This window comes from Acartia tonsa, chromosome 9 (genome assembly GCF_053477335.1).
Source record: "Acartia tonsa isolate MP-2025a chromosome 9, ASM5347733v1, whole genome shotgun sequence".
Classification (NCBI taxonomy): Eukaryota; Metazoa; Arthropoda; class Copepoda; order Calanoida; family Acartiidae; genus Acartia; species Acartia tonsa.
The window spans coordinates 39,953,391-39,967,606 of record NC_137268.1 but is presented as its reverse complement, the minus strand read 5'-3'; the positions used below and the strand labels follow the sequence as shown (position 1 = coordinate 39,967,606).

The following is a 14,216-nucleotide window of genomic DNA, read 5'->3' as shown; positions in this document are numbered from 1 at the left end:
TTTGTTAATGAATAAACATGTTTTTTTTTAATCACGAAATTTCTCTTATAGAAATTCGCGCAACCTTTTAAAAAGTTCTTTAATATAATAAATGAAGAATATACGTGGATATTATGACCAGGGGAAAATCTGCATCAATCTAGGTTGCAAAATCCCCTCGCATTCATTGGTAAGGCAGTCTATACAGTAGGGGGTGGGGGGATGGGGGTAAAGGGGAGTTAGTTATTTCAGCCCGTTACAGAGTTTACTTGATCATAGAACATGAAAATCTGGTGTAAGATCCATGTAATAATAAATCCATTTTTTAAATTTCTATATTATGAAGCAGTATGTTTTTTGTCAGGCAATTAATATCTCGCTAACCACTTAAATGGGCTTTCCTGTAAAGTGTAGGAACTAGTTTTATTAAAAGAAAGAAAAATACGTTTTAGTAATTATTTCTAAATTCTAACATATTTAATAACAAGGTGCTACGCTCCTAGCATCTAAGGGCTCTGTATTTTAAGGGGCAGAGAGGGTAAAACATCCCAAGACTTGAATCTGTAAATAAAATAGACTAAAACCATCACAAGACCTATGAGAAGAATACATAAAAAAGAAAACTCAATTGGTTAAGTAGTTGATATCTTAAACTTCAGACAAAATAACCTTACTACTTTTTATATATCAGGAGATATTCATGTTTGTCTGTCCGTATTAATCTATTGCTATTCCAAAAGTTATAGGAAAGCTTCATAATAGTCTTATTGTATAATCAATCTCATACATTTGAGAATTGGAGGAATAGTAATACACTATTGAAATAAAACACTGAAAAATGTTAAAAATATTTATGAATTTATATTTCATATAAACCCACGAAAGAGACAAAGCTTCAATGGATAAGGTATAGCCAACAAGCGAAATTTCATAATAAAATTAGGGGGGCAGATATGTAGGTCGTCAATTCTACTAAGTTTTGCCCCCCCAACGACAACTGAAAATCACATGTAGGTTTCGTGATTTTTTCCGAATTGATTAAGCTGCAAAGCTTGTATATTTTAAAAATAAAATAAAATGAATTAGATCTTAGACAAATAACCCAATTTTATGAGCAACTGATAAATTTTTTATTTTTTTGTCCATATCACTTATATAGAAAAACAACATATAAACATAAAACGTTTATTAGCAAAATAAAATTTGTAGAATAAACAAAAATATAATATTTTATAAACATTAATAAATAATTATTGTGGAAGTAACACAGCTATCATTACTATAAAAATTAATTTGAAATTTCCAAGCATGACTAGACCAGTGCCAATTAGTTAAACAAGATGTGTTGATTTCATTACTGGCAACCAGAAAATAAATTTTTTTTTTGAAAATTTCAAGTTTAACTTTCATCCCCTAGGGGTTTACACTTATTGATTATAAAAAAAATCTGGGTGTAGTTCCTTTCATGGCAACGCCTCTTAAAGGGCGATTCGTCGTATTTTGAAAATGACTTTTGATAGGTTATTTTAGGTTAGGTTAGGTGATTGCCCCGCAGGGTTAGGCAATTGGCCCCGCAGGGTTATAGCCCCCTAAAAATAGAAGAAAAACTACTGCTAAAATACGAAGAAACGCCCCTTAAGAGGCGTTGTCACGAAAGGGACTATACACCAAAATCTTTACAACTGAATGCTGATTTGCTTGACCTTAGCAAAATAATTGAGAAAAATTGCCAAAAAAATACTACCTTTATGAGTGATTTTATGAACAACTTTATGAAAGGATTTTGTATTAAGAATCTTCGGTTTTCTTATCATGATTGGGGATCAAAATAAAACTTGAAAATTTAAACTAAATTTTATCAAAAATTAGATTTTTTAGAATTCCTACTTCTTGTTTGACTTGATGGCATTGGTCTTGTAATGATTGGGAGTCTCAAACTAAAATTTTGCAATAATAAACTGTGGTAAATTGTATGATTTTTAGTCAAAAATACAAAAGATACAAAATAGTTAAAAAGATAAATTTTAAATAAAAAAATATTACACACTTTCAGCAGTAAATATTTTGAGGTGGAGAGGGTCATTTTTTTCGCAAAGTTGGGTGTTGGGTTGTAGTCAAATGCTCTTATTAAGTCAATTTGCTAATAATTAAGACACTTTGATTTAATAATAGCATTTGACTACAACCCAACACCTAACTTTACGGAATTACGCAAAAAAATGACCCTCTTAAATATTAAAATTCAGTCATTAATCATTCTCTTATAAATATCTTTTATATTGTAGGGACATGTAACAATATAAATAAAAAGCTTTTTAAAAACAATTTTTTCTGGCAACGAAATACAAAACACATTAAGTGTATTTAAAAACTTTTCAAGTCTCCTTTTTAGGAATATCTTCATAATAGACAGGGCCAGAATTTCCAGGATTAGGGCCACCAGCTTCCCCGCCCCCTGGGGCTGGAGTGGGGCCTTGGTTACCTCCATGAGGGGTGTGATGGTACCCATAACCACCCCCGCTGCCATGATGGAGATTAGGGTTTGCGGGAGTGGGATGTAGTGGTGGTGGGGGGTAGGGTGAATCAACTGGTCCTATTGGACCAACACCTAGTGGTCCACCTCCTAATGGTCCACCTCCTAGTGGTCCACCTCCTAATGGTCCACCTCCTAGTGGTCCACCTCCTAATGGTCCACCTCCTAGTGGTCCACCTCCTAATGGTCCACCTCCTAGTGGTCCACCTCCTAATGGTCCAACTCCTATTGGTGGGATGAGGTAGTCGTGCACTGGAAGCTCTCTATATTCTCCTGTTACTAGAAACAAAATAAAATATACTTTTTTACAATGGTGAACAATTACAAATTTGAGGGGGGCGTTGTAAACCCCTTACATTACCAATCACTGATTTAAAATCACTGAAAATTACCCTTTTCTTTCAATAAAGTTTAAAATAAGGGAAGGAATCTTTACTTGATTAGGCAGTTTATGATGCACCACTTGTTCTTATGTGCTCATCATCATTTTTATGACTGAGCTTTATGTACATTTTTAAGCCAATATTTGGCCAACACTACCTATGTAAGCTTGTTTAAGAACAGTCCTATAAAGAGAGGGGTAGGTTTCTGGTAAAAACTGTAAAGGTGTGTGTTTTAAAGCTTAAAAATAGTAGTAGAACGATAATATTCACTAAATATGTGTATTTCTTATTGAAAAGAACTATAGACCAAATTTTAAAAAAAGTTAACATAAATTTTTATCGTTCTACTACAGTTTTTTTTTACTTATAACACATAACCTTTACGGATTTTACCAGAAACCTACCCCTCTCTTAATTAGCAAATCTTTTTGAGAGAGAAGGATTGACTGAATTGTCCATTCCATAAAGAAAAGATCACCAATGAATGATTATAGATATTAGAAAATAGTTATTCGCATGTTTCCCAAGTTTTAGACATTATATTACTTATTTGGGCAAAATGAAATTATTGATTGAAAATATTGGAAACTTTTAGTTTGTAACAAACCAGTCTAAATTCAATAAAAGTACCCAAAGTTTTTGAGCCAACGAATAAATAACTCGGTTGTAAAATTTCAGGCATCTGTGTAATGTCGAATGTCCCTTTCTCTTTTAGAGCATTTTTGTCTAAGACATAGCCATTTTTAACCTACATGTAGGGGGGCGAACGTTTTTCTTTTTTTCTTTGCAAAATTGTCTTAATTGACCAATTAGACTGTACCTGAGTAATGGGGATAAGGTGTGGGATTTCTAGCACCCACATAACCTTCTCCAGAATAGCCTAGGGGGCAATTACATATTTGTAAGTAGTAGAGCTACTATAGAAAATCCTTTTATTATCATACAAGAGATTTAAATGTTTAGTAAAAAAAGGATGACATCATACAAGTGAGTTATACAACAGAAAAAGAAAGTAAGAATATGAAAAGCTCACGAAACCTTTAAAAATAAGGTTAGTGTCTTTTGAAGCATAACCGACCGACAGACAGAAAAAATGCATAGAATAGATGCGCATATGTCATAGGAATCTTCACAAGGAATTTTATCTGTTTATCTTCAATAGCTGCCGTGAAAATCATATTTCTCCTAAAGTATTACAGACTGACTGAGTGGCATACGGACAAACAACAAAGTGAGTAACAAAGTAGCATCTCTACTAAAAAAGTGAATTACAGAGTAGTTTCGCTACTAGAAATAGTGCATAAACAAAAATAGGATTAAAGAAATGTACTATCGATGAAAAAAAAGGTTACAGCTTTTACATTCAAACGTATAAATGTATAAAAAGAACCACTGAATCCTTCACCTCTCCATTTATTTAAAAAAAACATGTTTCCAGTCCCTCCAAAACCCTCTGGGACCTTAGTCAAAGATGTTACTATCTTTTAACCCCTACCTAACCTATACTAACATAACAAAATTTATGTGTGGTCTATATCAGGAATCTAAAGGGTAAGACAATGGCCAATAAATTGATGTACATCCCCAATGATGATAGACAAAAGTAGATTACAATGAGTGGTTGAAACGTTTGGAAACTCAACTTAATATACCATCCAACCAAAATTCAATAAAAGTCCTCAAAGTTGTTGAGCCAACGAATAAGAAAACGTTATCATAAAACTTTGGGAACTAGTGGAATAAACCACGAATGTTTTTGGTGCAATGGTTTTAGTTAAAATAAAAAAGTAAACCGTCTCAAATGTTTTTTAAAATATTTGATATTTACCTGAATAATGGGGCAGAGGTGTGGGAGCCCTTGCCACTGGAGGTGGGACACCTGCCACGCCCGGATTTACACCTCTGGTGGGATATACAACTGGAGGGGGCACAGGCACAGGGCTAGGGTGGGAGGCTGCGCCCTCATAGCTCACATGGGCTACATAACCCTCATCACCGTTGACAGTGTAGACTACTTTCTGCAGGCGACCGTCTGGTAGTAGAGTGTAGTACATTCCCTGAAATAAAGTTTGCTTTTATGAAAAAAAAACAGGATGTCTTACTGTGTGTTTTTGTCTGTATGTAGCTAATGATCTCTCTAACTGCTGTACCGATTTGGTTCTCCTTTACAGTTAAGCTACCTGTAGGTACATGGAAAAAATATAGCTATTTTGGAAAGGGTACCTCATCTGTACCAAGAAAAAAATACCTTTCAGTAAACTATTCCCCCCCCCCCCCTTTTCCTTCTCAAAAATGCCTCTAGGCCTTCAGGGGCGTGTAAAGGGGTGTCAAAATTCAACATTCCCCTCAAAATTGATAGGCGTGTCACGCCATTATTTTAATTAGTGGTAATAGTTCATCGTATTATAAACCGCTTTCCGCGGATATAGAATGTACAATTATTAGATTAAAACCGTTTTTTAGCTCCGAGGTCCCGAAGGCACAGGCCAAAAAAAATGGTTTTAATCTTATGATTTTACATTTCTATATTCGTAGAAAGCGGTTTATAATACGATGCTAGACATAGTTTTTTTTTCGTATTGATAAGAATCGGTTCCTGTCCACCGGATTTGAATGAATACGAGAAAGATTATTCTACCTGTGTCTTATCTCCATTTCTCTCCTCTTTATGTCCATAATTGACAGGTCCATGTCTTTTATACACGGGCTGGGCGGTTACCTTAAATGATATACTCAATAAATACAGAAATCTTCATTTTTTTAGTGGGGATTCGATTTGATCTTCAGGGGTTTGATTACAAATATAAATGAGCTTTTACTTAAAACTGTTTTTATGTCAATGAAACCCCCTCCGATATTATCTTCAATTTAAAGAAAGAAACAAATTTCTAGGACCTGAATAGTGCTGTATAAGTGGTATCGTATCCATACGGGACTATTTAAAACTCTACTTTACCATACTTTAAACAAGCACCAGAAAAGCAAAAAAAGAATAAAGTATTTTCCTCTCAAATAAATCGTTTGTTTTTCTGTAGCCTAAAATCTCGTTAACCACTGGACTAATATGGTTCTCCTTTACAGTGAAGCCTCTCATAGGTCTAGGGAAGGTTCATAACTATTTTGGTGGTGTGTACTGTAAAACTGCCTTCCCAAGTGAAATCGCCATGGCATATTTTTAAATTTTCTTTTAAAACTAAAATTGAAAGTAAAGAGTCGACTTGAAACACACCACCCTCCCTCAAATGCCCCTAGAGGCCTTCAGGGGGGGGCATTAACTTTATTAGTATATAAGTTAAGTTTGTACTATACTTTGGATAAAGTGTTAAACGGAACATAAATGATTGTTGATTTAGTCTTTTTCATAGATTTTTTTTTATATTTTTTTCTCTTTCTAAACAATGGATATAGAATATGCGTGGATATTATGACAGGTTAAAAATTGTCGTACATTTAGGTTGCTAACATGTATTTCACTTATTGGTCAGTTCCCTTATCCAATATGAAGGAAAGGGATGGGTTAAAGGTAGTGAATTGAGTTACAGTTGTATTAACCAGCTACAAATTTCATTTGTTATAGTACATGATAATCTGGTGTAAGATCCAAGTGATAATAAATCCATTATCTGAAGGGATTGTATGTTGTTATATCCAGATTATCTAGTCTATAAAGTAACCAAAACAATTTCTTATAACCAGACCACAAACATTGGGATAAGTATACCAAAAAAACCTTAAGGTTTTTTCAATTAATTCTGATTTACCAAAAAGAATGTACAATACCTAACTTTAAAAATTAAAATTTGATAGAAGGCAGCCTTTCAGAATATTTGGTGCTTCCACTCAAATATATTTCTTGACCAGCCCCCAACTCCCCCCCCCCCCACCTACCTTACTTTGAAACTTTTTCCTAGCCTAAAATAATCATTAAAGATAAAGTTTTGTTCCCCAAAATTTATCAAACTAGGGGATGGGTTTCAGTGCTCGACTAGGCATTAAAAGGAAACAATTGTTTGTAAGAAAAAGATAAAAGTAATCTTATATATATTAAATATTTTTTTATTGTATTTACTATTTAGGCCCTATGTGCGTAAATTGAGAATAAGAATAAATTGGGAAATAAGCTTGTTATTCAAAACACAGATTTATTTCTTTATTCTTTACAGATTTTTTTTGTAAACAGTCTTGGGGGATTTTTTTGTAATCTTAATGTAATTTATTTTTTGTACATGTATGGATGGAAACGTAGAGATGTACTACCTAAGAGAGTGGTAGGGGAGGGGGGGGGGGAGCAGTGAACGCCTCCCTCCTTTGCATTTATTATCTCTTTTAAAAGACAGAAGGCTGTAATAAAATTAAATAATTTCTAATATCTTGAAATTAGAATCACTTAGACTGAATCTGGACTATTAATTATCAAACAGACATCCAAACTTTTGACTACACGACCATTGTCTGGAAGTTATAACTAGGCATGCTTATTTATTTTTCCTGTTTATTGATTATGGCTTGCATGACATAGCAGGGGTTGGTATCATTTTTAACGTCTCTAGTATGAAATGTTAATGTTTAGATTCGAACTGCAAACTGATACATTACCATGCAAGCCGCTGATTTATTCCTCTCATACTACCTGATACTTATATCCATATACAGGTACGGCCACTGGTCCAGGAACAACCGTGGGAGGTACAGGTACAGGCACTGGAGGTGGGGGCGGGTGAGGTGGCTTGTAATAAGGACGGCTGTAGTGGTAAGCTGCTCTGTCTATCACTTCATCTGTTGCAATATCATTTCTGTCGGCGAATTCCTCTTCTGAAATTAGTACATATTATACATGTATATTTAGAATATATCAATAATACAAAGTAGAATGATGTCTGTCCTTCCGTCCCTTAAGATCTCGGTAACCACTCAACCGATCGGATTCTACTCTTCAGGGAATATACCTACTGGTCCTGTTATGGTTTTAGGCTTTTTTTCTTGGGGGTGGGTCACCCCCAACCCCCCAAAAACTGGAAAAAATCTCCGCCTTTTTAAAAAAAATGTGTTTGTTGTTGCACTAGTGGTACTTTTCTTTTTTAAAATTTCCTATTGGGGAAATGCCCCTAGAGGCTAGGGGCGATGCCGCTAGTTTATCAAAGAATACTAACATGTTAAACCTAAGGGAAAAAAATCACAGCCACATTTTACCAATGTTTACAATGTTTTTAATGTATTCAATGTTTTTTCATAGTTTTTAAAAACGTTGAGAAAAAATAGAATTTTAAAACATCCTCCAATGAAAAGATCCAATAATATTAATACTAATATTTCTAGGGGTTTGTGTAAAAGATTATGATTATAACCTGTATATGAAAACAATTTAAAAAATTCAGTAATTCATATATTTTAATACTCGCAATTATAAAAGAAAGCTACTCAATGATTAAAAATATATATGTTCTTAAGTTCAACATGATCAATTCACTTTCTTATTTATAGCAAAATGGAATTGATAACAAATTTGACAGATTGAATATTTTGAGGATTAAAGGATTTATTTCCAGTACAGCTTCTCTTCAAGTTAATCATTAAGTATGGCCCTCTTTACTAAATATATAGATATTTAAGACATAATAAATCATATGATTTTAGAAATTTAAAAGAAAAGTGTGATTTTTTGATTGACTATATACATTATACATATTTAAGATATTTGAGGGTTAAGTCTCTTTAGTGACTATACCTGAAACTTTACTTTCAGAAGCTCTTTGTTGGAAGGTAGCTGGAGGAGTTGGTCTGAAATATGTTCTTGTGCCTGTCTTGTAGGCATTCCATTGTGCATGTTGATTTGCTAATTCCTGACTATCATCAAATGAATGAACTTCATTGTAGTGATCAGTGTTTGGTAGCTCATAACTTTCATGATCAAGGTATCGATAATCATTTTGTGAATAATCACTATGCGCATGATCGCTATGCGCATGATCGCTATGCGCATGATCATTATACGCATGATTACTATGCAAATGATCATAATTATCCTGTTGATGATATGTATGATCATGGTTGATGTAACTGGGAACCTCATGACCTAAATGATCATAATGATAATGTAAATGTTTATGATCATCTTCAGTCACATCAGATGAAGGAGTATTAAATATATCTTCAATAATGATTTCATTGGTGTTTACAGGAGTGGTGTCTCCAATTGGTTTGGTTTGGTAATTTCTGGACAGAATGGAATTTTATGTGATACATTAATAATATTTTATTAAAAGAATTATTTTTAAATATCAAAAAAATTAATTTCATAAAAAGAACAAAAAATAAAATAAGAACAGTTATCCTAATAATAAAGTAATAGGATCTCGGTGTATGTATGTATATGTGTGTGTGTCTGTACCAAAGGATCTCATTAACCACTGAACCGATATGGTTCTGCTTTACAGTGTAGCTTCTCATAGGTCCTTGGAAGGTTTACGACATTCACTTGTTATTTGTAGTAAGAAAACATATTAGTATATTTTGTTTCATTGTATTAATGAATGAATAAAATCCATTCCTAGCATATTTATTTCTATCAACAACCGGATAATTGCTTGCATTTATATCTAGTGCTTTTGCAACCAAAGCATTCAGCTCCTCTAAATCCTCATCTATTTGTGTGTGTGTTATTTGTACAAAACTATTTTTGGGGAGGGTATCAACACCCCCCTTAGAGAAATCGCCTCTAGAAAAAATGAACCCCCACTTTATTTTTTCAATCTTTCTAATTTTTAAAAATGAAATTTAAAATAGAGGGACGACTTTGCAAAACTAAAGTGGGATCTACTACAGTTCACGGTAAAATATTGCTGGTAACGAATATTGCTAAAAATCTATGAATTTTAAAGGCTGCTAGCTGCCAAACGGCTGAACGTACAGATCATGACCGCACACTGTTTTAAGCGGCATAAGAAGGAATATCCATAAATCTGGAATAGCCATAAATCAATAATGCATAATTGTCTCGCAGTGCAGAGAAATGCGCGAAAAAGGCCTATTTTACGCTTTTTTTCTTCAGCGAAGCTTTCCTTGTGCATCATTGGGTCTTGGCTATTCCAGATTATTTGTAGGCCTTCTTATACCGCTTAAAATGGTGTGCAGGTATGATCTGTACGTTCAGCCGTTTGGCAGCTAGCAGCCTTTAAAATTCATAGATTTTTAGCAATATTCGTTACCAGCAATATTTTACCGTGAACTGCAGTAGATCCCTAAAGTGCCCCTTAAAGACTTATGCGGCTTAGCCGCTAGTTTGTAACAAACAGTCAGATGATCCCATTTACTCTATTAATAAGGATATTATAGTCCTTAAGTAAAAACAATTTGGAATAAAATAAATTTTTACCCCAATATTTTAATATCTATCCTCTATATTCTCCTTAGTGAAATAGACACGCTGTAAAAGACACTCTAAGCTCTCCGCAGTCTCATCTCCAACAATATTTTCATAAATGCATAAAATTACTGAATATTATTTTGTTTCCATATCCATATCCCTCTATTTAATCTATTAAATTAGTTTTGTACAGTACCTAGAGGCGCAGGGTCAGGTGCAGAATCTCCATTCAGAAAAGATGGCAGCACAAGAAGTATACCTTTATAACAATGCTTTAAATATAAAAGGATGACAACATTCATAAAAGGGAAGCTCTAGAATCAGAAGGAAGGACAAACAAACAATAACTCTTGTTGAAAGTCAACCTTTATAAGCAGAACATTAAACAAAAGTGTGCATAAATTTGTTGCAAAATTGCTTAAATATAGGATGCAATAAAAGGACATACTTTCATTTTTAGGATTTGATTATAGAGATGTCTCGTTCTTAATATTGTGCTTTGTTGTGATGAATATGATTATAATATCATACAAAATGTTTTTGTCAAAAAGTTAAAGTCGGCATGCTTCAAATAGACTTACTGACTTTCTAGTAACGATAGATTTGCTACGCTTCCTAAATCTTATATAACTGCTAAAGGAATCATCATGCAAAGTTTTAAATCAATAGAACAATTCTAACATGTATAAATAAACAAAAAGAGCTTTTGTAAAAAAGTAATGTATGATGTAATGTAATAAACAATTATTTATGCCCAAAAGTTAATTTAATTTCAAACATTATTAAATCCAAAATTAACTAAAGCTTAACTTTCGTAATTTTAACTTGTATTACTATGTACAAGTCCATTTTAATTAAAGCATGCCTAAAAGTAGTCGAATCATATCACTGTACTTACAAAAACTAACTAAGCTTACTGAATCAACCTTCAAAAACATCTATTCTTGGTCAATTATTTTTTTTACAATTTATATTAGTTTTTTTAAACAAGATTTTTGTATAAATTACTTGTGTTTATAGAAGTAAAATACATAATTTTATTATTCAAATATTATATTTATCCCTGTTTTAAAGGTCTTTAATTAAGTAATTCTAGAAAAAGTGTGTGTTGACACTTCCCTTTCTTTCTTTCAATCTAAATTTCTTGAAACTATACGCTTTCATAAAGATCTGTTTGGACACTATAAGAGAAAAGAAGAGACACTTCTAAGAAAAAAAACATTTACCCTCAACATGCCTTGTTGAGCAGAAAACCCCACTCTTATTTTGAAAAATGCAATAGTTGTTCGTTCGTTTGTTCCTTACTTTGTGTAAGATTAGGTTAGGTTATATCAGATACTGTGTAACAAGCGAATAAGTTATCCTTTTGTAAATTAATATTATTGGTGGAAATGTTTAGACTGGTAGTGCGAATGGGGCGCTTGTCCAATATTATGGCATGGAGATCGCTCTTCTATGAGTACTACTTAAAAACCTACTTTTACTGCAATACACATAGACATTCTCATCGCCGGCTCATCAGTGTAGAATGCTTTTCCTTTTATTCCCACGAGTATAATACGAATTTGGTTGAACCCGTGGTAGCTCAACAAATACCCACGCGAAGTATTATATTGCTTTAATCTAAAAATAAATAACTGGTTAAGATGTTCGATCTATATCATATAAGTATATTAAGCACTTAAGAAGGAAGATGGTTTTATAAAGTGTATTTACATTACAAGTGAATCAGTTAAGTATGAAAATATTTACAGGATAGGATATAATAAACATAAGTTGTGTAGGACAGAAAATGCCCTAAGTCCAAAGCATTAAATTGTGCATAGAGTTAGATCTCTAGCATAAGACCTAGGCACAATTCATGCTAAAATAACTAAGTCATTACCTTTAAGCCAGGAGAACTTGATAGTTCGAGAGTCAATGAATAACTGAGATATTTTAAGAGGTGCAAGCTATAAAAACAACTATTTACCAGGATCTAAGCCCTTGTCTGTTTAATAAAGTGTTTGTATGTTAAACTTGTGACGTAAATGAAGCTATGGCTATAGGCATACTTAGTAGTACATAATGGTTACATGGTTACTTTAACATTAGATATGATGTCTTTCATAAGCATATAACAATATTCAATCACATACAGATTACCATACTTATGCTAGTGTTACCCATATAAGGTATTTTATTGGTAAGAATAGACTAAAAAATACATAAAAACATATAAAAAGTGCCTAAGGGCTAGCCAGAGTAATTGTGTCTTGTGCCTGAGTTACGCACGATAATTACCATGGCTTGTCAATCATTATTTAGATCAGAGTTTTATATGGTGTAAAATTTATAGAGAATATAAGTAAGTGGATTGGATGCGAAGCATTTCTGTAAGAGTCTTGTTCGTACGTTCAAAGAATTTTGAAATTTGGAGGTCGCATCTCCAAGACTCTTTTACAGTTTAGGTTGTAAAGTTTACAAACCCCAAACAGAATATCTATAACCTTATCCCCCAAAGGTTTTAAACTATCGGATGACAGAACCAGTTGCAGATTTCCTAACATTTCAAAGAATTTGTCTCAAAATATTTGCAAATGCATAATCTTTTAAGGGTGGGGGTAATGGGTTGTTTAACAACCTTAAACTTTTTAATTTACCACCCTTAAAATTGAAAAAAAAACCATTGCATTGCCACCCTCAAACCTTTCAAACCCGCATTTCACCCATCTGAAAATAAAAGGCTTTGACGTACCTGGCAAATCGTATTCAAATATTTTTGTTAGCTGTCCGAAAGTATTAGCATAGATCTTTGTCTTCATATAATTAGCCATCCAAGAATTAGTGTTACGTATTTTTTACTTCCTTAACTACTACATTTTAGAATAGTAGCGCAGCTTCTCTGTAGTCTATGTAAATGTATAGGTATATAATTCAGACAGATGGCGGAGACCCTTTTTGTCTGCTAGAAAATTGCTTTCTGTTCTTTTGTATTTAGGTTATAGGATGTGTTTATATTTCTTACGCTATTAGCTGGTTTTAAAGACCCAATACAAAATCCGAACAAGGTTTCTGCCCTGAAGGGGAGAGTTTTATATAGCACATGCCCCCTCTATTCTTATACTTTAATGTTAGGCCTTGTCGGTTAAATTAAAAGTATTTAAGTTTGGCAACAAAATTGATAGAAATAGCCGTTGATGACAATTTTTAAAACTAATTTTTTACTTCCCATCTCTCTTATTCTTTTGAATTTTTCAATAATTGATTCATTATCAACTAAGGCTTTGAATTACATTCTTGTTTTGCATTTACTTGATTTGTCAATAACTATATTGTATAAAGAGGGAGGTAGGTTGTGCTAAAATTTCGTAAAGGTGTGAGTTTAAAGGCTTAAAAACAGTAGTAGAACGATAATATTCACTTAATATGTGTAATCCTTATTAAATAGAACCATAAACAATTTTTTTTATATATATACATATATTTAGTAAATATTATCGTTCTACAACTGTTTTTAAGCCTTAAAACTCACACCTTTGCGGAATTTTAGCACAACCTGCCTCCCCCTTTTTCATAACTAACTTTTCTGATGACAATTGTTCGAGTTCTCGGATTTTTTAAAACTTTTTAAAACACCAAAATTGACCAAAATATGCGTATATATTTTGTACTCACTTGCGTCAATTATATTTCAGAATTTATTTACCCGTCATCACTTTTCTACCAAAAAATGTCTAAAAATGTAATACAGCAAATCAAATGTTCTGTTTGCGTGCTTTTCTTCAAGTAGAAATATTGGAAAATGTTTACACGATAAAACAGAAACAAAATAATCAGAAAAAGAAGTTAAGCAAATAGCTGACAACCACGACAGTGCATTGCTATTCTAAAAAGCAGAACCCAATGACCATGTAATAAAAGATAAATTTTGGAAACCTGATTCATAGAACAAAAAAGTACAATGTTTTAAGTGAAG

The 14,216-nt window shown here is 32.9% G+C and overlaps 1 protein-coding gene across 1 annotated transcript; it reads right to left on the bottom strand.

The window, feature by feature from the left end:
• Nucleotides 1–1,240: 1,240 nt before the first annotated feature.
• LOC145327536 (uncharacterized) lies at nucleotides 1,241–13,074 on the bottom strand. The gene is made up of 8 exons (XM_080171080.1): nucleotides 12,996–13,074; nucleotides 10,455–10,517; nucleotides 8,621–8,968; nucleotides 7,526–7,707; nucleotides 5,534–5,614; nucleotides 4,724–4,952; nucleotides 3,716–3,775; nucleotides 1,241–2,791 (listed from the first exon to the last, which is right to left on the bottom strand). The coding sequence occupies exons 1-8, from the start codon at nucleotides 13,072–13,074 to the stop codon at nucleotides 2,355–2,357; spliced, it is 1,479 nt and encodes a 492-aa protein (XP_080027206.1). The 3' UTR covers nucleotides 1,241–2,354.
• Between the last annotated feature and the right edge of the window lie 1,142 nt (nucleotides 13,075–14,216).